The following is a 21,174-nucleotide window of genomic DNA, read 5'->3' as shown; positions in this document are numbered from 1 at the left end:
TGGCTGAAAGATGGGAATTATAGCCTGAATATCCCAGACTCGTTGCTCAGGAGAATAAACCCGAAACTGCGTCGAATCCAGAACTGCTCCGATGAAGGGGAGCATCTGAGAGGGACTCAGGTGTGACTTCCGCACGTTGATGGAGAACCCCAGCAAATGCAGGAGGTCAGCCGTAGTCTGAAGGTGGGTAACGACTGTCTGGGGTGAGTCCGCCTTCAACAACCAGTCATCGAGGTAGGAGAAGACTGACACCCCTGACCTGCACAGATGAGCTGCGACCACTGTTATCACTTTGGTGAACACCCGAGGGGCACGGGTAAGGCCGAAGGGGAGCACGGCAAACTGAAAATGCTCTTGGTCTACCATGAATCGCAGGTAACACCGGTGGGCCGGCAGGACGGGGTTGTGAAAATATGCGTCCCGCAAGTCCAACGCAATCATCCAGTCTCCAGAGTCGAGGGCAGCCAAGACCTGAGCCAGAGTCAGCATCTTGAACGTTTGCTTGCGGAGGAAGCGAGTGACGTTCCTGACCCGCCCGTTGGCCCCCTGTGCCGTCACGGCGGCCTCCACGCCTGCGCTGATTTTGGTTCTGCATGTCCATGAGGGAACTCTGGACATCTCCCGAAAACCCAGAGGACCGCAGCCAGGCATGGTGACACAGGCCCACTGTTGTGGAGATCGCTCTCCTTAAAGAGTCCACGGTGTCCAGCCCAAACTGAATGGCGAACTTCGCGGCATCGTTCCCCTCCGCAACAGCTTGGGAAAGTAGAGCCCAAACCTCTTCCCGACACTGGGGCAGTGTCTGGGCAACTGTGTCCCACACAGCATGAGAGTAGTGGCCCAAGAGGCATGCAGTGTTGACTGACTGCAGCCCCAAGCTGGCAGAGGAAAATAACTTCTTGCCAAACTGCTCCAGATTTTTCGATTCCTTATCCGACGGGGCGGTAGGGACGCACTTTGGGAAGTGGAGGCCTGAATGACCAGGCTCTCCGGAGCCAGATGATTCATCCAAAAGATCTGGTCACCCGGTGCCGGGCGATGACGCCTAGCCACGTTCTTATCCACAGGAACCCCCGTGGCTGGCCTAGACCAGGTGCCCATCAAAACATCTGTCAAGGCCTCATTAAACAGGAGCAGAGGTTCCATAGAACTTGCCGCCGGCTGAAGCACCTCAATAAGGAGGTTGGTCTTGTGAGTGACAGTAGGTAGATCAAGGTCAAGGGCCTCAGCTGCACTACGGAGCACCACAGTATATGTGGCGCCCTTCTCCATGATAGCGGGAGGAGACATAAATCCAGGCTCAGAGGAGCGGTCAAGGCCACCTGCATCCTCCGAGTCCTCCGCTCAATCATGTTCAGACTCGCACTGCGGTGCAAGAGGGTGCTCCGACCCCTCCCAGTCATCCCCCTCCTCCACAGCCCGTGGCGGGGGAGGCACAGAAAAAAAATGCTCCAACAGGCCGGGAATGGCGCCGATCCGGTTCCATGTCCCAAGCCGGAGCAAAATTGCCCGAAAATTCGGGCAAGGTCAGAGGTGGGATGAACGGAACCCATGGCGGCAGTGGGAACAGAACCGCAGGGGATGCCGGTGCTGGAGTCGCCGGCAGATGACCCTGTGCTGTCGGAGCTGCCGGCAGAGGACATTGCGGTGCTGGGGCCGGTGCCAAGCAAGGGCCCTCGAAAAGGACCGCAGGGCCCGAAGGCGCCAGCGGGAGCCTTAGGCCTTAAAAGGCGGTCCATGGCGGCAAGAAACTCTTGCACCTGGGCCGGAGACGCCGACGGACCCAGATAGGGCGGGTAGGCCGCAGGACTCCCAGGCTCCAACGGAGTCGCAGGGGAAGGACCCCTAGCCCCCTCGTCTGCGTCCAGAGACCGACGGAGGACGTCGGAGAGCGAACACGCTTCTTCTACTTTTTCTTGTGACACCCCTTATCCGATTCCGAGGGTGCAGACTTTGACCCTGAGGAGCGATGATGATGGCTCCGCTGTCAGTCTCTCGAGCGACCCCTGGACCTCGAACAGCACGGAGACGACTGCCTGGCCTCCAGCAGCTTTCGCGACAACTCCCACAAAGCCTTCGGAGCCATGGCCAGACAGTCGGAACATGAACAGGGGTCATGGTCGCACTCCAGACAGTAGAGACAGACTCCATGGGGGTCAGCCACTGACATCGTACGGCGACAGGCCCAGCAGGATTTAAACCCAGGCATCCCTACGTGGCACCAGGAGTGAAAGACTCAAAAGAAGCAGAGACAAAAGTCTCAAAAAGTTAGTCAAAGAGTGACTAGGGTGCGTGCTCCAACCGGATCTGCGCTTGCTGGCTTGGGAAAAAAGAATTGACGTCAACGTGCATGGGTGGGGCCTAAGAAGTCTCCATGACGTTATCTCAGCGCTTACAAAGCCAGCGACTGACGCAGAGCCGCACAACGCCACCTACTGATGCACAGGGGTACTGCTGACGAAAAACTTTCCTGATCCAGTCTGACACCTGGGGATATTCTAAAGTAAGAAATCTATCACTAACGTGTCTCTTTCAGATGTGTCCGTCACTACTGTGAGGTCTGGATGGTGCACTTGAACCACTCGCGGTCCGTCAGCCACCAATGCAGATCTTTGGCAGTGCCCTCTGAAACCTGAACCCGGTCATGAGGTTTCCTCAATGCTGTACTCACTGGAACTTTAGGTTCCACTGCAGAGCCTGCATGTGCCACCGTGCAGGAGTCACTAGCAGGATGCAGGAGGCCATGCGGCCCAACAGCCTCAGAGTCAGTCTCACCGAAATCCAGGATAGAGGCAGAAACATGGGTATCATAGCCTGAATATCCTGGACTCGCTGTTCGAGAGGATAGACCCGAAACTGCACCGTGTCCAAAACCACCCTGATGAAAGGAAGCAACTGAAGGGAGTCAAGTGTGACTTTGGCACATTGATAGTGAACCCCAGCAAATGCAAGAGGTTAGCTGTCAACTGGAGGTGGGAGATGACTGCCTGGGACGAGCCCGCCTTCAACAACCAGTCGTCGAGAAAGGGGAAGACTGGGACCCCAGATCTGCACAGATGAGCTGCGACCACTGCCATCTCCTTTGTGAACAGCCAAGGGGCACTGGTAAGGCCTAAGGAGGGCACCGTGGACTGAAAGTGCTCGTGGCCCACCGTGAACCGCAAGTAGCGACGATGAGCAGGCAGGATGGGGATATGGAAGTAGGCATGCTGCTAGTCCAGCACTACCATCCAGTCTCATGGGTCCAGGGCAGACGGGAGCTGAGCAAGGGTGAGCATCTTGAACTTCTCCTTTTTGGGGAAGAAATTGAGGGTTCTGAGGTCTTGGATAGACAAAAACCTCTGTCCTTTTTGGGGACCAGGGGGTAGCTAGAATAGCAACCCCTGTCTACTTCGGGCCCGGGAACCCTCTCTATGGCTCCCTTGGCCAAGACAGCATTGACTTCCTCGCAGAACAAAATAAGGTGGTCCTCCATCAGCCGATCGTATGCTGTTGGCATTGAGGGAGGAGAAGTCTCAAAGGGGAGGGAGTAGCCCTTCTGGACTATTTGCAGCAACCACTTGTCCGTTGTGCTGTTTTGTCAGTAGTGAAAGTGATGGTGTATTCTGCCAACTGCCCGAGAATGGTCCTTTGGAATCGGACTAGGGGGGCTTTGTGGTGGAAGAGGGGATGGTGGCTTGGCTCGACTTCTGGTGCCCTGACCCACGAGGTCGGGGTGAGCCGTTTTGTGGCCCCGCAGAGATTGCTGAACTTGCAGGGCCCTCTGGCTGCAATAGGGTTGGTGCAGCTGGTAGCTCCTTCCGTAGCCACGAAAGGAGCAAGAACTGGATGAAGCCCTGGGGGCAGTAGTGATGCCCAAAGACTTGGCTGTAGCCTGCGAGTCCTTAAAGCACTCAAGGGCAGCAGCCACTGAAAAACCAGATGATCTCAGCCAGGCGTGGCGACCAACTGCCACTGTTGTGGAAATTGCTCTACTTAGTGTGTCGGTTGTGTGCAAGCCACATCTGATGGCTAACTCAGCTGTGTCTCTCCCATCTGATATAGCTTGAGAGAAGTGACACCCGGTCCTCCTTCAAAACTCTGGGCAGCACTTGCATTGTCGTATCCCATAAAGAATGGGAATAAGGGCCCAAGAGGCATGCGGTGTTCACAGACCGTAGCGCTAGGCTGGTGGAAGAGAAAATTGTCTTCCCAAAGTTTTCCAGCCTCTTGGATTCCATATCTGGGGGTGCAGGAGGGATTGTGCCCGGGAAGTGGAAGCTTGGACAACCAAGCTTTAGGGAGCAGGGTGGGTGGTGAATAAAAGTGGGTCCCCCGGTGCAGGGTGGTGGTGATGGGCAATTATCCTATTCACAGGAGTCCCTGTGCTGGGTTTGGATCATGTCCCCAGAAGGCCTCATTGAAAGGCAGTAGGGATCCGAGCTCGAGACCCCAGGCTGCAGGTCCTCCATCACGACGTTGTCTTGTCTGCCACCGTAGGAAGCTACAGGTCAAGGACCTCTGCAGCCCTGCGCACTACCATAGCAAAAGTTGCTCCCTCTTCCATAGCTTGGGTAGGAGGAGAAAGCATGCCTGAGTCTGGGGAGGTGTCCAGACTACTGGCTTCCCCCAGTTCCTCATACCAGTCCAGGACTTGCGGGATTTCTAAGGGGTCCTGCCCCTCTCCCAATCCTCTTCCTCCATCCCATACCCTTCAGAATAGAGCAGAGAGAACAGCATGGAACCGTACAGCTCCGTCGGCATCGGTGTCGGAAGATGACCAACTGGCTCTGTGTTGTTGTGAATGAGGATTAGGGAGGCCCCGGCAACGAAGCGCTGAGGAAGGTTGCTGTGGAGGTGTGACTGGCGTTGGTCCGGATCCGGGAATGGATCGACTTGTAGGCCGTGGTTCTGGAACCACCGGTACAGGAACCTTGGGGGCCCCTCCATCTTCTGATTATGCGGGACCCGAAGGTGCACCGACCGGGTTAGGCTGCCCAAATATGATGCACATGACTTCTTAAAATCCATTGAGCTCGGCGGGGGTCACTCCCGGCCCCGGAAAGGGAGGAACGCGGAGCTGACCCATGCACCGGCTCCACAGAGCCAGGCCTCGAGCGCCGAGGCTACTCCGCCATGCCACAAGATGGGCGGGGTGAAGTCGTAGCACGCTTCGGCTTCTTGTCCTTTTTGTGGAGTCTCTTACACAACTACGACGAAGAGGACTTTGAATCACTGGATCGGTGCTCGGACCGTCCTCTCCACCGAGATCGGCGAGTCGACCTCTGCGGTGCTGGTTGCAGGGCCGCGCGAAACTTTAGGATTCGCTCACTGAAAGCCTTTGGTGCTACGGCCCGGCAGTCGGAGCACGACTTGGAGTCCTGGTTGCGCTCCAGGCACCACAGACAGACCAAATGGGGGTCCATAACTGACATGGTGCGGTGACAGGCCCCTCACAGTTGAATCCTGGAGTCTTCTTACTCAACATCCCTAAAAACACCAACGGAGTTGACAAAAAGCCGAAAAAAAGTCTGTCAAAAAATGACACGGGGAAGCTCTCTTCAACAGATCAACGCTGGCTTGCGCGGAAAGAAAAGAACTGATGTCAACGTGCTGGAGTGATGGTTATATTGATGACGCGGATGTCACGACGACGACAAACATGTCGCAGACTACGTCACGGGGAGTCAACCATGCCATCTACCGGCGTGCAGGTGTACTGCTACGAAAAAATGTATGGATCAAGCCTGACGATCTGGAAGTTCAAAGGTAAGGAATCTGTGGCTCGATGTTTCTATCAGATAGAAAAACTATTTCTAATATTCCAAACCAACACTAGATGGCAGGATAGAGAACAGCAAGAGATCTTCAACAAAACATGCTCTAAATGCCAACAATTCCATTGTTTATAACTAACGCTCCCTGTATACTGTTTTTACTGATTTGCACTGATAAATACTGACAGAAAACATTAATTTTCTTGTCTGTATTTATTTTTAAATGTGGATAAAAACGGAAATTGGGTTGCTATTTGAGTAATTCTAAATACTGTCTGCCATGACTGCCAAGCCAATAGATGCGTGGATTGATAGATAAGAAGGGATAGAAAAGAAAGGTATTTTAGTAATGAGGCTTAAACAGCAGTAGATATGAACAAGGCTGATACTGAACTTGGCATTTTTTCATATAGGTGCACTGATTTATCTTCTGCGGTTGCCCACAGCACTGAAACCTGGCAGACCTTCAAGCATGAGTGCATATTTATTGATTACATAAATGTGGAAATATGCAAATTTCAGCTTAATTTTTCCACAAAACCCAAAATAAATATGGATAAATACTGATAAAATTAGCAAAAACTAAACGGAAATGGCAAAAAAATAAATACCATAAAACCAGGAGCCCTACTTAAACCATGTCCTCAATTTTTTTTACCCGGTATAGGAGGTAAGTGATATATTGACTTTTATCGGGTGAATGTCATTTAGTTTCTGGTTTACAACTTAAAACATTGTTTCAATCGCAGAGAAAAAGCAAAAATATATTTCAATACCTGTATTCAATAAAGAAGTGCCCGTCACTGGTCAGCGAGTTCTTATCTGATCCTTTCCATGTAACTGAAGCTTCAGGGCGACCACATACTTTACATCTGAAAAGGACAGTCTCTCCAATCTCACATGCTACTTCGCTTAATGGTAATGTAAATACTGGAGCCACTGGTAAAAAAAGATAATTGCTTGAACGGAGCTAAAAACAAATACACCTTTGGTCTTAATAAAATATGCATTCACAAAAGTAACATCCTCTCACAATTTTTTAGCACGTCACGTCATTTCTGAATCACTGAACTAATTTCAGTATTTGTATTAATCTTAAGTCAAAGCATAAAGACTACTCTGTGTTTTTTCACCTACACAATATATGTCAGACAGCACATGAGAATGTAATTTGTATCCTGTGAGGATAAGGGTTGTATTATATGCTGTGGTTGTGCAAACACATCGTGTAATACACTTATCAACCCCGTTAGGACAAGTAGGTCTAGTTCAACCCTGGGCAGCTGTGGCTCTTAGCAGCAAGGCTTACAAAAAGGAACAAGTGTAAAGCATTTAAACAGCACCAAAACAATTGAAGAAGAAATTAACGTGACACACTAGAAACCCGACAACATTTTAAAAATCATAGGCAGTATTCTTATCTATTTGTAGACACCATAACGAAACAGATCCTCTGGAGGGTTCAGTAGATATTAATTTTACATGATACCTTAGATATACACGTTTTACTCAACCACAAACAAACATTGGCAAATTCAACAAATTTGACTCTTAGAAACTCCATGAGCAAAAGCTTTTGGGTAGTTGTATTGAGGTCGGTTAGAGTAACTCAATCAGACAGGGGAACTTGCAAGGTACACAGAAACAGTGACCTCAGCAGGTGAAGCAGACTTCAGTCCGTTCCGGGCACTGTTTATCCTTTGCTATAGGTTCCTATGGAAGTGGTCCTTATGCAAGGTATACACAATGTTGAAGTTGTTCAAGGATGCTGTGAATGCAATGCAGTCAACGGGGATCTTTCTGTGGCTACTTCTTGGTCCATGGAGCGGGAGAGGTAGTCTTGGCCACAGGGTCGACATCCCTTGAAGTCCAGTTGCCACTGAACTACCAGTCGCCCGGTATCGCGATAACAGCCAAATTCTTCTCTAATGACTCTCCCAGGCTCAGTGATTTTGGGTGCACCTTTGAGCATCGGGTCCTCTTCTCTGCAGTGGTTGGTGGCTGTTTAAAGATTTTGGGCTTGTCCCTCTCCTTGGCTAACCACTAGGTTGAGCAGGTGTAGTCCATGCAGGAGCAGCCTCTCTTTGCCTGGGTGTCCTCCTTCGGCACTTCTTTCAGGCCAAACACGATCGGAGTTCTGTGTGCCAGTGGTGCTCTGCTACACTGTGTATTGTATTGTATATTGGATTTATATAGCGCCTTATCACCCAGGGGTCTCTAAGCGCTTTGGAACTGGCCAAGAAAGGCTCCACTGGCATGGACCACACCTGCAGATCCTGGTGGCAAGCAGAAGAGAGGGACTGTGTCTGCTGTGCCCTGCTTATGGAGGAGTCGTCTTAGGATCCCAGGCAAAACAAGAGACTCCAAGGATCAGTTGGGTTACAACCTGTTAGGGCCACCCCAGCTGAAGAAGCCTGATGGGACAAGTTGGTATCCCAGTCTCTTCACATCGCCACTGTGCAGCACCAGAGACAGGGATCTGAGGCTTTAAATTGCACCCAAGTCTGGGAGATCCGGGTGAATTGTCAGACTAAAGCTTGGTCGCCCAAAAGCAGAGTTATTGCCCAGGGAAGGGACAGGTAACTGTAGTCCAGCGGAGACTGGATTTCTGCTCGGGTTGGGAGGATTTTAAGGGTAGAGACTATTTCTGGCCACAGATTCCTTACCATAGAATATTTTCCAAGCGTCAGACTGAATCTGAAAAATGTTGGTATCGTCTGCACCCAAAGTGACGTCTGCGGTGCATTTATAGGCACTACTCCATCTCGCTGACGTCAGTTTCTTTTAGCGACTTTCCACACCAGAAGCATGGCGCCACAAAGCACACGGTTGTGTGTTAAGCTAGGGTCCTTAAAGGGTGCGCAATCATTTAACTCTGAATTCAGGTCGCAGAACAGGGCGGATCGGTGGGTTGGTAAGGGATTGGCGGGTAGGTAGTCTTTAGGTAGGTAGTCTCTATCAGATATGGCCCTACCAAAGGTAAGTAACTGGTTCATCAATGTGACTGGGCAAACTATGAACAGGATAGAGTGGTCCTCTAAGGGAATATTTAGGGCAATCACTTAGGAACAACTATAGAACAAATCCCATTTACTAATTTATATAATATTTATAAACTGGACAATATATTTTTAAAACCTAAAGGAGCTTCTTCCAGAACAAAGAATCTTACTCTAACCATTCCATACTGGATCTTATGATATAACTAAATTATGGTGGGTATATGGTCCCCAAAATCTACATGTTTACCTACATTCTCTAAAGTACTTCTTCCCACACAATTGAAATGGTAATCAGAATTAGGTCGGTATGTATGTAGGAAACTAGGATCTTTCGGACATCGACACTCCCATTCTTTGCCTGGGGGTCCGTGTGTTTTGACTGTAGTCCACTGGGATCCAGCTAATCAGGACCCCAGTGACTGTGTTCTCTCCTCTAAATTTGCTGGTAAGTACTTTGGTTATGGACTGTAGCATCCACCCTTAGGAGCCCATGCAAACTGTGTCTGCAGAGATGCCATTGCCCTATGCATGCCAGGGTGCATGCACCCTTCACGTTAAAGTAAAGCCTATACCTAAACCTATAAGTCACCACTAAGTAGGCCCTTAAGTCTACGGGGACGAAGCACTGTTCTAAGTGTGTGGTTACCCCTGCAAGACCAGAAGTAACCCACAGGTACCCCTCCATTTTCTGGGCTGTGTAAGTGCGGGGCTGCTATTATAAGGTGGTATGTAGTTGGCACTGGCAAGTCGAGAAGTCTAACTACATATGGGCTTCTCTGAACCTGGTCATGTTTGGTATCAAACATGTTGAATTCATAAAAGCACACAGATTTCATTGTTAGTTGTAGGATACCATGTATTGGGGGGTTCCTTAGAGGACCCCTAAACTACCTATCTGTGTAGTCCTACAGAGTCTGACTCCCAGCCCACACTGCTGCCGACTTAGACAGGTTTCTTCCCCCCCTGCTGATGAGCTTCAATTGGGCAGGGGAAGCTGAACAAAGAATTTCCTGCGAAGGCGAGGTGGTCTAGAATGGGCAGGGTGGGGGCGCTTCCGAGTGCCACCAGGCTGCATTGAAATGCACATTTGGTGCTGTGAGAAGTTGGCCTGATATGTGATGTCCACTATTCTAGTGGGCACCCTGTATCAGTCCAAAGAACCCTTATGGTGATGGTTGTAAAGTCAATCTTATAGACCAGCTATCCTAGTGGTAGCATGGACAAAGCAGTCTTAGGCTAAACTCAAGAAGGCATGTGAAGCCAGCTGTTTTACCATATGTAACCCCTTCAATACCAAATGAAAGGACACCACACAGGTTATATATAAAATATATATGTATTTATTACTAACACAACCCCTCTGAACTCTTTATGAGGTCAGAGGCATAAGCACATAACAAGATACTAAATTATCATACAATAAGTTGCACAAAATACAGTAGAGCCCTAGGGGCACGTAAAACCATATACTAAAATAGTGGTATAAGTACCACGTCACGAACAACGGATAGGCCTAGGGCATCACTGGGGCTACGCTGTACTACCAAGAGTTAGGAAGTAGTAGACCCGCGGGAGGCGTGTGCAGTGTCTTAACACACACGCAAGTTACCATAGAGTTAGAATGGGAACAAAAAAATTGGAAACTAGTTCTTTTAAGGCACTTCCGGATCGACTGGGAGAAAGCTACTGAAAACTAGGACACTAGGATAGTCAATACCCACAGGAGCACCGGAGTACTCGCGTTACCTCACCCACAGGAAGCGGGTGCATAGGTGTCAAAGTGTGTCGGGTCTCGTAGCTGAATCCTATGGAGCAGTGAAGAAAGATGCTGCAGGCGACCAGGATGGAAGTGTCCGGTTGGATCCAAGGGCGGATCGAGGATGAAGAGTACCTGAAAGCAGAGGAGACCGAGTCTGGGTCACTAGCCAGTGACCAGGAAGGAACCAGGAAGGAACCAGGCGATGTCGCGTAGCAATCAGGTGATGTTGTGAAGCTTGTCTCTGCAGCCACGTGGACCAGGAGGTGTCACCGACGACCAGGAGCTCGATACGGACTGTCCCACGAAGGCTCACGCTGTCAGCGTTGTCGGCTTCCGGATTGGAGTCAACAAGCCTTGGCAAGGGAAACCCACGCAGGAACCGAAGATGGCTTGTTGATCAGACCAGCAAGGTCTGATGGACTTCTCCTTTACAGGGAAGCAAGGGCAGGCCTGGAGCAACCATGCCAGTGGTGTAGATTCGAAGGTTCTTCGTCACAGAGGCCACTAGCCAACGGGCAAGCGACCGGACAGACGCGTCGAGCAGGAAAATGCAGAAGGGCCCCACGCAGAACTCGTGGAGTGTGGAGGGCTGATCTTCGGTGCAGTTGATGCTCGCGGCTGGAGCTTCTCAATCCCCAATGCACAACTTCGAGGGTGCGTCTGAAGCTGCACAAGTAGCAAGGACCAGGCTTTTCAAGATGGCTGGTCCCACGTCTTTCGACGCCTCCACGGGTCTCAGCTTTGAGTGGACTGTGGATCGGGGTCAAAGAAGTCTGGAAGTCTGGCTCTTGTCAGACTCTGTGCTCGGGCTCCGGCGGGAGTGTCGACAAAGTAAACCGCAGATTGCTGGATGGTGCCTGTAGGGACAGGGTGGTCACTCCTTGACCACAAGGGAAATTCTTCAGACGTCTTCTGTGAAGTAGATCGTCGAAGGTCCAGAGTTTCGTTTCAAGTTTCAGTTCAGGATAAATCTAAAGTCTCTTGACTCAGCTCCTACCTATATACTAATCAGAGGGGCTGGATTACCTGCTAGGTCCCTCCTATGGGTGGGACCAGAGAAGGGGGTGGTTACACCCCTTTCCCTTTGTCCAGTTTCGTGTCAGAGCTGGGGCTGGAGTGCCCCAGCACCGGTTTGAACCGGACTATGCGTGGGACACCTTGTGTGCCCCAGGAAGTGTCTCATTTCATTCAGCCCTCCCTGCCCCAATACACTATGGCCTGTCTGGGGTGGTGCTAGCACCTCCCAAGACAGGAAACCTATTGTCCAAGCCTCCCTTGCTGGAAGGACTCCCAGCAGCAGGAGGTCAGACTTGTGTCTGTGGCAGCAACATCCATTTTGTGAGGCTGAGGCTCTGGTTAACTTTAACCGGTATTAATAGGAAAAACATGTCTTCTCCCTCTAGAAGGGTGGAATGCTACCCCCGTCGCCAGAATTGGCGAGGGGGTAGTATTCCAAAGCGTATGACACTTTACACGACATGTTTGGATAAAGCCAAATCAAAGTTAGCATTCAATCGAGAGGATTATAATGCACTTAAGAGTATATGGTATGGCTATATCATAGAACAGCTATAAGGACATGGATCGGAAAGCTGCAGACAGGCTCAGCTCATGCTAGAGCCTCATCTCACATAAAACCAAGCACTCTGCCTTCAGGATTTTTAAGGCCTGCAATAGGAGTGACTTATAGGTGCATATGTGTCTATATATAAGGTTAGATATAGGTATACCATATCTAAAGCAAAGGGTGATTACACCATCTTGCCCCAGCTGAGTGGTCAGCCAGTTGTGTCAGTTTGGATGGCCAGACAGGGGTGGCATAATTCATGCTGTAGGCCTTGGTTGCACCTATGCCCTGGGTACCTATGGTACACTATACAGGGGCTCATAAGGTGACCCAACATCCAATTAGGTATGTACCTAAAGTACATGGAGTCCATTTTACAGTGAGAGCAGATAACCTGGGGCCCTGATTAGCAGGATCCCAGGCCAACTAAGTCGAAAACCAGCTAAACACTAGGCAAAAAATCTGGGGTAACCATAGTCAGGTATCCACCTTCCTACAGGTGCCATCCATGCATAAACCAGTTTTGCCCAGTTCAGGAGCAGTTGGCTCTCGCTCTGCTGCAAAAGGACAGGGAAGTCACCACTCCCTTGGCCAGTTCCTCCCCAGGGAGGCGCTCTAAAGCTCCTCCAGATGGCAACTTCATTCTGGTATGTTGAATCTGGGCCCCTGGGAGCATCTGACTGTCTAGGACATCAGAGTAGCATTCCCTCTGATAGATGGGTTGCCACAGAAGAGGTTCTTCCCCTTTTGGGGTTACTTAAGGGCTCCCCTAACGGTAGGCTCCTAGATTTGTTCCTACAACTTCTGGAATCGAGGGTTCATCATCTGAAGATTGTTCAAAGACCCTTCTGCTGGTGGACACTGGAACTCTGCTTTTCTTTAAGCCAGGACCGACGACAAGAGGTAGGAAGAATCCTGCTGCATCTTGGTCCTTGTGGTTTTTTAAAGATCTGCAACTACATGGAGGTGCATCCTCTGAGTCGCCAAGGACTTAGCCTGAAGAAATGTCACTTGAAGTGAAGGAGTCACTTCCCTGCATCCGCAGGCACCCCAACGTCGACAACCGGTTTGCTGATCCTCTTGTCCACGGACATCTTCTGGCTCTTTAACACAGGTGGTGGGTTTAGTTATAATGCAAAAATAAGGACCCCCTGTAACTAATAAACGTTCCTAGGACAGGGAAAATACATTTGGCAATATAAAATCACTAAGCAAAATGCAGGTCACTCGAGTTGAAACAGACCTCAATGTAAACATTGGTAAAAGTAAACTCAATGTAACAATCAATTTTAAAACTATCTAATTTTTATTAAAAAAAAATATTAAAAAGATGGCCTGAAATTCATAAATCACTTAATGGAACATGTACTAACAATGACAAGACAATCCGACATCATGGTAGCCAAGAATTATATACATGTTAAGAATCCGGTAACTCTAAATCTTTGATCTCGTTATCACACCATGTACATATAAATATTCACATAAATGAATGAAACATCACAATAAATGGAGAGAGTACATAAACTAGAACACATACCGAACCACACAAATTCAAAATAAAATCGGGGTCTCCTGGTGATTTCCTGCCTGCCAAAATGGTTGCCTCCCTGAGTACCCTGCTTAGACCTGAGATCCAATCAGTTATAAATCTTTCCCTCAGGGAGGGGCAGGTGCCTATAGAGTGGAAGAAAGTGGTGGTGAATCCCATTCGAAAGAACACAGCACTTCCATGGACAGACGTTTCTAAGCTCCGACCCATCTCCCTCCTGCCATACCTTAGCAAGATGACAGAGAAACATGTGAACACACATTTGTCTAAATACATCGAGGCAGCGGAGGGTCTAGACTACTCTCAATCTGGGTTTAGACCCATTCACAGCACCAAATCCGCCCTCCTCTCCGTGACCGATAACATCAGGATGGCACTGGATGGTGGGGGCTCTATGATTCTGGTGCTGTTAGATTTATCCGCTGCCTTTGACACAGTGTCACATGAGATTCTTCTCGGTCGTCTGAGGGAGGTGGGCATAGGAGGTGTGGCTCTGTCCTGGTTGGAGAGCTTTTTCTCAGGCTGCTCACAAGGAGTCAGATTGGGCTCCCTCCATTCCATCTAAAGGGAGCTCACCAAGGGAGTGCCACAAGGCTCATGTCTAAGCCCTACACTCTTTAATGTGTATGTGGCCCCCTTGGCTGACACTGTGAGAACATATGGGTTCACCCCGGTGTCGTACGCTGACGACACACAGCTTTTGTTCCCTTTTCAGTCCCTCACACCTGCAATAAAAAAATCTTTTGCGGATGGTATGAGGGCAGTATCAGATTGGATGGCCTCAAATTGCCTCCAATGCAACGTAGGCAAAACAGAGGTTATGCTGTTCGGGGAGGCCCCCCCTCCTATGGTCTCCAGAATGCTGGCCTCTGGACTTAGGGCCAGTACCAAGCCCTAAACAGACTGTAAAGAATTTTGGTGTGCGATTAGATCAGGCACTACTGCTTAAAGAACATGTTAGTCAGGTTACCGGATCCTGTTTTCGTGTCATTGGACTTTTAAGGCGTGTGTTTACATTCCAGCCCGACAGCCACAGAAAGACACTTGTCCAGACTCTTGTAGTCAGTAGGCTGGACTATTGTAATGGCCTTCTCATCTCAGCCAATGAGGAACAACTCAATAGACTACAAGTTGCCCAGAACATCGCGGCTAGACTGGTTCTCAACGCTTTGCCTAGGACCTCCTCACGTCCCCTTTTGAACAAACTCCACTGGCTGCCTGTCCAGCAACGTGTTAAGTTTAAAATCTGTTGCGCAATACATAGAAGTCTCTTTGGCTCTGGCCCTAAATATCTGACTGAAAAGCTGAACTTCTATTGTCCTGGACGTTCGCTGCGTTCCAGCAATCAATTATTACTTCAGGTCCCCAGGATTAAGAGGATTAGGCAGGGAGGTCGAGCTTTCTCCCACAAAGGCCCCACTCTTTGGAACTCACTCCCTTTCACTTTGAAACAAAATACTAATTTCCAGTCTTTTAGGAAGGCTCTCAAAACATATTTATTTTCGACTTCCTAATTACTTCACAGACTACAAAACCTGATTGGGCATTTCTAGCAATAGCGCAGCGCGGAGATACCCCTTCGGGGGTCGAATACTGCGCTATATAAGAATATAAATAAATAAAATAAATAAAGCAAACATTACATGAATTGGATAATGTGGTGCTGGTTCTTCAATATGTGGACGCGCGTTTCGGCGAACATAGTGCCTTCATCAGGAAAACCACATTATAGAGCATTATGAAAACCATATTAAATGGATGTATTATTTGCTACACAGAACAGCCACTAGGGCATCTGTTAGGCCAGGAAAATGATGACCTTGTTTAGCGTCTATAATAATTAATCATGTAGAGAGATGTCAACGCTGCTTGAGGCAATCTCTTCAAAATGAGTAGATGACTAGCAAAGAATTCATGTGCCAGACAGGGTTCATTCCTCTATCAGAAATCAAGAATTGATTCATGAAGGTTTGAGACATGCATTCTTGAAGGGGGAGGAAATATCGCCATATGTAAAAATCACCGGACAAAGGTGAGAACTTGATGTCTTGCTCAATGCGAAGGATATGCCAGAGGACTTGATTTGCTGATCCTCTTGTCCCATGTTTCTGACTCTCCAACACAAGTGGTGCGTTGTTGGTTCTCCAGTGGCCTGACCCGTCTTCCCTGCAAGTGGGGAGACTGTAATCCCTCTCCAGTCAATGGTGACCGCCTCCCTGTGCACTGCTTCTGTCTGTCATTGACAAGGCTTGTTGGCTCTCTTCACAGAAGTTCTTCAAGCTCCTGCCTCCAGCACTGCACAACTCCAAATACATCTTCCTGCCGGCACCTCTTATCTCATGGGGCTCCTACTTCTGTGTGCTGCTGGGGCTTCGTTGTAACCTCCTGTGCCTGCTGCCAGAGGGTCCTCAAGGGGGCTTATCCGAATTCCTTCTGGCTCTCCAAATTGCTGAGGGCTGGTCCTGACTTACCCTTGCTCGGTCAATCCCTCAGAAATTGCTGCTCTGCATTCCTTCAACTTCACCAGCGAACCGTTGTTTGCATTTGCCAAGGCTTGTTGGTGGTTCCGCCGGCCACTGACCTTCCTGCACCCATCGACCGGCATGGGACAGTTTGTCAGAGGCAACTGGTCTTCTACGAGGTCGCCAGGTCCCCACAACTACTGTTTTCTCATCACATCTCAGCCCAAAGCTTCACAAGGGCTGTTTATTGTGCTCTTGTGCCTCCTGGTCACCTCCGGGTGTTTGGGCTCTGCTCCCTCTGCTTTCAAGTTCTGCTCATCTGGCTTCTTCATCCTGGTTCGACTGGCCAGGTCCATGAGACGCTCTAGCTGCAGAACTTCCACGACCCTCCATGGGCGTCTATAGAGGTTTCTGACACCACTTCACCCCTATGCACCCAGGCTCCTTGGTACAGGTATCCATCTCTTCTGGGTGTTCATGGATGGGGTGACTTTCCAACCTTCCTTCCTCCAAGTGGTTTCTTCGTAGTCCTTTGGGAAGGGTCCCAGAACTCTAAAATCCAAACCGTGACTTACCTGTGTTGTCCTATTGTCTGACCTGGAGTAACCACTCTGCAGCTGGGAGGCCTGGTATCTCAGGCTACTCACCCTGGGTGGTTCCTTGCTTCCACTGGGGTCCTTCAACCTTGGTCCTTGTCCTGTTTTGGTACCTATTCTGCATTCCACTATTTTAGTATATAGTTTTGCCCCCCATTGGGGACCTATATGTCTTCCTATGCTATTTTGTGAATTGCACTGTTTCCCTCGAGATCAGTGTCCCTCCAGGGCACTCGAGTAAATCATTCATTAATTTATTCGAAAAAGGTAATCAAGGTTCTCATATGTGGTTGATTTCATTCTTTTTGTTTATTATTTTTGTTGCAGATTCATCACATTATTGCTTTCATAATGTTCAAGCAAGTGGCCCAGTGGCCCAATGCATTTCGGGCTTTGCCCTTCCTCAGGGGCCGTGTGGTTTTCTGAAAGCGACCAAGTACAATGTCAAATCAATTGTTCATTCAAGATACATGTGATACACAGGTTAATAAAGTGTAACGCATTTGTCGTCATGCATAAGGGTGAGAGGGGGATTCCAGTGTGAGTCATCGGGTATAATACGTATAATCATCATGCATATCAGGGTGTGAATAAATCACGGTGTGACACGAAGGGTAACAGAATTCGTGAACTGGATGTGTCCGCAAAGGTGCCATACATGAAACGATGGGGATAAAGATGTGAGCACTTAGTGCGACAGTACTATTCGAAAGCGCGTGCTCCCGTTCTGACAGTGAGTAGCATGCAGTGGCTACTATATGGCCATTCTAACCTGATACAAGTGTGAATCCGATTCTTTTGGCAAGTTACTACAAGCCTGTAAGAAAAGGTTTAAGCCTGGTCAAGTTAGCGGTTCAACGCGGTATATCCAAATGGACGGGAGGTGTCCATTTCAAGAAAGTATAGCTTACCGGAAAGTGAAAGACTATGGAGTTCCGCGCTCGTGAATTCGAAATGTTCAGGATTCCGACGATGTTCGTACGTTGGATGTTGTGCTCTAAATGGATGTGGAAGGTCATGTGATAGGGGTAATGTCTTCCATGCCCTGATTGGCTAAAACATCGTCGCGTGTGCTCGCGAGTGTGCTTAAACAAAAATAATATCTTTCAAGGTGTGTATAAATCCGAGCAAAGGTCGGCATAAGATAGCGAAAATAATATGGAATAAAACGGTAATTATCCAGTGCACCTCCTGTGTGCTATAACAAGAATGTCTCGCCCGTGATAGGCTGAGCGGCTGATCACATGATCACGCGATAAAGTGAAAATATAGAAAACCTTATGTGTGCTGGGAAGGGAACAAAGTGACAGGTGTAGGTAACAATTGTAACATGATGTGTATATACCTGGTAAATATAAGCGTGTACATAACAGCTGATGTGTTACATTCCTGATACTTACAATAGAATATATTAAAAACAATATAAACAAATGAAAATGAATGGACTTAATGTTCATGATAAACGCGTTCTAGATCCAAAAGGTGGGTATTTTGGTTTGTTAAGCTAAATTCAAGCCGTTCATTTAATCCTCTCGGCACGGTCGATGAAAGTCTGTGTATCCAATAAAGTTCTCTTCTCAAAAGGTGTTGGTCATTGTCTCTTCCTGGCAATATAGGTACCACTTCAACTATGCAATATTTTAACTGGCTTGGGTTATGTTGATGTTCATTGAAATGTACTGCCACTGTAGATTTAGCTGATTTTAATCTGATATAGCTTCGGTGTTCTGTTAATCGAGTTTTAATTTTCCTTGATGTTTTACCCACATATGGAAGTCCACATGGGCATTTCAACATATAAATCAAATTAGTGCTATCACAAGTGCCATTAACTTGTAATTTGATTTTGGTTCCACTTGATGGATGATTGATTTCATTTCCTTTAATGATTGAATTGCAGTTCCCACAATTGTGACATGGTAGAGTACCTTTGTATATTTTAGGAGATGAGGTGGATTTTGGTTTCAACAATTCTTTGAGATTTCTGGTTCTTTCATATGCGAACCGTGGGTTGAGAGTGAAAATTCCATGGAAGTCCTCTTCTAGAGCTAGTAGTGGCCAGTGTTTCAAGATGATTCTTTTTATATTCTGGCATTAAGAAGATGTAATGATAAATATCTATAATACCTTTTCTGATACTGTCACATCTTGTAAGGAACCCTTATTGGGAAGCCAGGATGTCTTAGATCTACACTATAAACTGGTTGATGCTCTGGGCCCCCTCTTGAGTAAAGCTTGCAAAAGAGAAAAGACCCCAAACCACTTAGAGTTGCCAACCCCTGGTACAATAAAGAATGTCGCACAGCAAAGTCCAATCTCATTCAGGCTGTTAAAACTAAAAACTCCCATTCTGTAAGAGAATGTAGACATGCTTATAATAAAATTTTGACCCAAACGGAAAAAATCTGGGATTATGCATTGTGGGAAGACTCACTTGTGGCTCACTGGTTAGAGGCGGCAGACCCGAGAGCAGAGGACGGCCCGGGACCAGGGTTCGATTCCCGGCGCGGCAGGTTTCTGGACCAGGGTCAGCGGACTCGATAATTCTCTCGCCTCGGTGCCCACTCTGATCAGCGATCACACTCGGCAACTCTGGGCATTAGCTTGCCTCATCTTCACTAACGGCCCCACCAGACCGCCGGGGATGCCTGGTCTCACCCTGGAGATACCCATTAAGGGACCATCTCTCAGGGAAGCCAGGAAGGGTTTCGCAGCGGTCGAAGCGCCTTGGGACCCTCCGGGTAAGTAGTGCACTATATAAATGCCTATACATTACATTACATACATTACTAACAGCAGCCAAATTAAGAGACGAAGGCACCTTTTGGAGCTTAATATCCAAAGGGAACAGAAAGGGTAGATCACCCAAGGACGTTTATTTAGATGAAAAAACTTGGTGCGACCATTTTGCTAAACTTTACTCAGAAGATGAAGAGGGGTTGCCCACACAAAATCCAGAGTACAATCTAGAGCTGAGCATAGTGCCATTAAGTTTTAGTATAGAGGAGACTATGCAGGCACTAGGGGCTATTAAAGCGGGCAAAGCTCCAGGACCGGATAGGATTCCTGGAGATCTATTAAAACACGATGTGGAAGTATGAGGGCCATACATTAACTTTTTATGTAACTCTATAGTGGCTGAACGCCAATCCCTGAAAGTTGGAAAGGGGCAGAAATTGTAAAAATATTTAAAAAAGGAGATTGTTATGATCCGGGCAATTACCGCCCAATTAGTTTAATTGATCTTTTACAGAAGGTTTTTGCCAGGCATATTTTAAACCGACTCATAGAATGGATGGATGAGACTCAAATATTATCTAAATACCAGGGGGTTCAGACCAAAAGTTAGTACAATAGATCAAGTGTTCAGGTTCACGTGCATCTGCTGGAAGTACATTAACATAAGGAAGGGCAGTTTGTATGTGGCATTTATAGACTTGCGGGCCGCCTTCGACCTCGTCCCACGGAATCTTCTGTGGATTACATTACGAGACATGGGGGTCCCAGGTGAGCTTCTTAATGAACTCATTCGATTACACACAGAGAACTATGCAAAAGTTAGATGGGGAAAAGATGGTGAATTGTCAAAGCCCATACCTGTAAGCCGTGGTGTGCGCCAGGGATGTGTATTGGCACCTACGCTATTTTCATTGTACGTTAATGATATACCCGCGTATCTAAGGGACTGTGACCACGACTCTCCTAGGTTAGGAAATGAGGCAATCACGGCATTACTTTTTGCCGATGATACAATCCTCATCTCACAGACCCCGAAGGGCCTTCAAAATCTGGTGAATTCCTTCAATGGTTACTGTGAAAAGAAGGGGTTGGAAATAAACTCAGCTAAAACCTACACCTGTCACTTTGTTCGCTTCCCAGCACACATAACGTTTTCTATATTTTCACTTTATCGCGTGATCAGCCGCTCAGCCTATCACGGGCGAGACATTCTTCTTATAGCACACAGGAGGTGCACTGGATTATTACCGTTTTATTCCATATTATTTTCGCTATCTTATGCCGACCTTTGCTCGGATTTATACACACCTTGAAAGATATTTTTGTTTAAGCACACTCGCGAGCACACGCGACGATGTTTTAGCCAATCAGGGCATGGAAGACATTACCCCTATCACATGACCTCCCACATCCATTTAGAGCACGACATCCAACGTACGAACATCGTCGGAATCCTGAACATTTCGAATTCACGAGCACGGAACTCCATAGTCTTTCACTTTCCGGTAAGCTATACTTTCTTGAAATGGACACCTCCCGTCCATTTGGATATACTGCGTTGAATAGCGTTAAACCTCTAACTTGACCAGGCTTAAACCTTTTCTTACAGGCTCGTAGTAACTTGCCAAAAGAATCGGATTCACACTCGTATCAGGTTAGAATTGCCTATAGTAGCCACTGCATGCTACTCACTGTCAGAACGGGAGCACGCGCTTTCGAATAGTACTGTCGCACTAAGTGC

At 48.0% G+C, this 21,174-nt stretch overlaps 1 protein-coding gene across 1 annotated transcript in view; it reads right to left on the bottom strand.

The window, feature by feature from the left end:
* TRIO (trio Rho guanine nucleotide exchange factor) overlaps positions 1-21,174 on the bottom strand; it is a 5,246,815-nt gene that overhangs the window by 675,388 nt on the left and 4,550,253 nt on the right. Inside the window, exon 52 of the mRNA XM_086965300.1 lies at positions 6,533-6,695. Within this exon, the coding sequence (XP_086821426.1) occupies positions 6,533-6,695 (163 nt within the window). The remainder of the gene's footprint in view (positions 1-6,532; positions 6,696-21,174) is intronic.

Source organism: Lissotriton vulgaris, chromosome 4_1 (genome assembly GCF_964263255.1).
Source record: "Lissotriton vulgaris chromosome 4_1, aLisVul1.2, whole genome shotgun sequence".
NCBI classification, from domain to species: domain Eukaryota; kingdom Metazoa; phylum Chordata; class Amphibia; order Caudata; family Salamandridae; genus Lissotriton; species Lissotriton vulgaris.
This window is presented reverse-complemented; position numbering and strand designations above follow the sequence as displayed.